Source organism: Phaethon lepturus, unplaced genomic scaffold (assembly GCF_000687285.1).
Source record: "Phaethon lepturus isolate BGI_N335 unplaced genomic scaffold, ASM68728v1 scaffold40490, whole genome shotgun sequence".
NCBI classification, from domain to species: domain Eukaryota; kingdom Metazoa; phylum Chordata; class Aves; order Phaethontiformes; family Phaethontidae; genus Phaethon; species Phaethon lepturus.
In genome coordinates, this window is record NW_010514790.1 from 1,137 (window position 1) to 1,475 (window position 339).

Below are 339 nucleotides of genomic sequence, written 5' to 3' on the forward strand. Positions count from 1 at the left end.
GACAGGGGTCTCGTGAGGGGGGGCTCCTGTTGCCCTGCCCCTGAGGCTGCTGCTGTCTAATGCCCCCAGGTCACCCTCGCTTCTTCAACCAGCTCTTCTCTGGCCTGGACCACCACGCGCTGGCAGGACGCTTGATCACCGAGGCCCTCAACACCAGCCAGTGCGTCCCTGAAAACACAGGGGTGGCCTGAAGCAGGGGTGTTCTGGGGTGCTGAGGTTTGGGGTGCCTGGAGGAGGGGTGGGGAGTGGTGCCAGCAGGCTGACCCCCCCACGGGTGCTGCGTGCCCCCGTAGATACACCTACGAGATAGCCCCGGTGTTCGTGCTGATGGAGGAAGTG

At 64.9% G+C, this 339-nt stretch overlaps 1 protein-coding gene across 1 annotated transcript in view; it reads left to right on the plus strand.

The window, feature by feature from the left end:
• Positions 1-336, plus strand: part of LOC104626143 (cysteine sulfinic acid decarboxylase-like) — a gene marked incomplete at its 3' end in the record, with an annotated part of 1,057 nt that extends 721 nt beyond the window's left edge. Inside the window, exons 3-4 of the mRNA XM_010293987.1 lie at positions 70-160; positions 294-336. Of these exons, the coding sequence (XP_010292289.1) occupies positions 70-160; positions 294-336 (134 nt within the window). The remainder of the gene's footprint in view (positions 1-69; positions 161-293) is intronic.
• Positions 337-339: the final 3 nt, after the last annotated feature.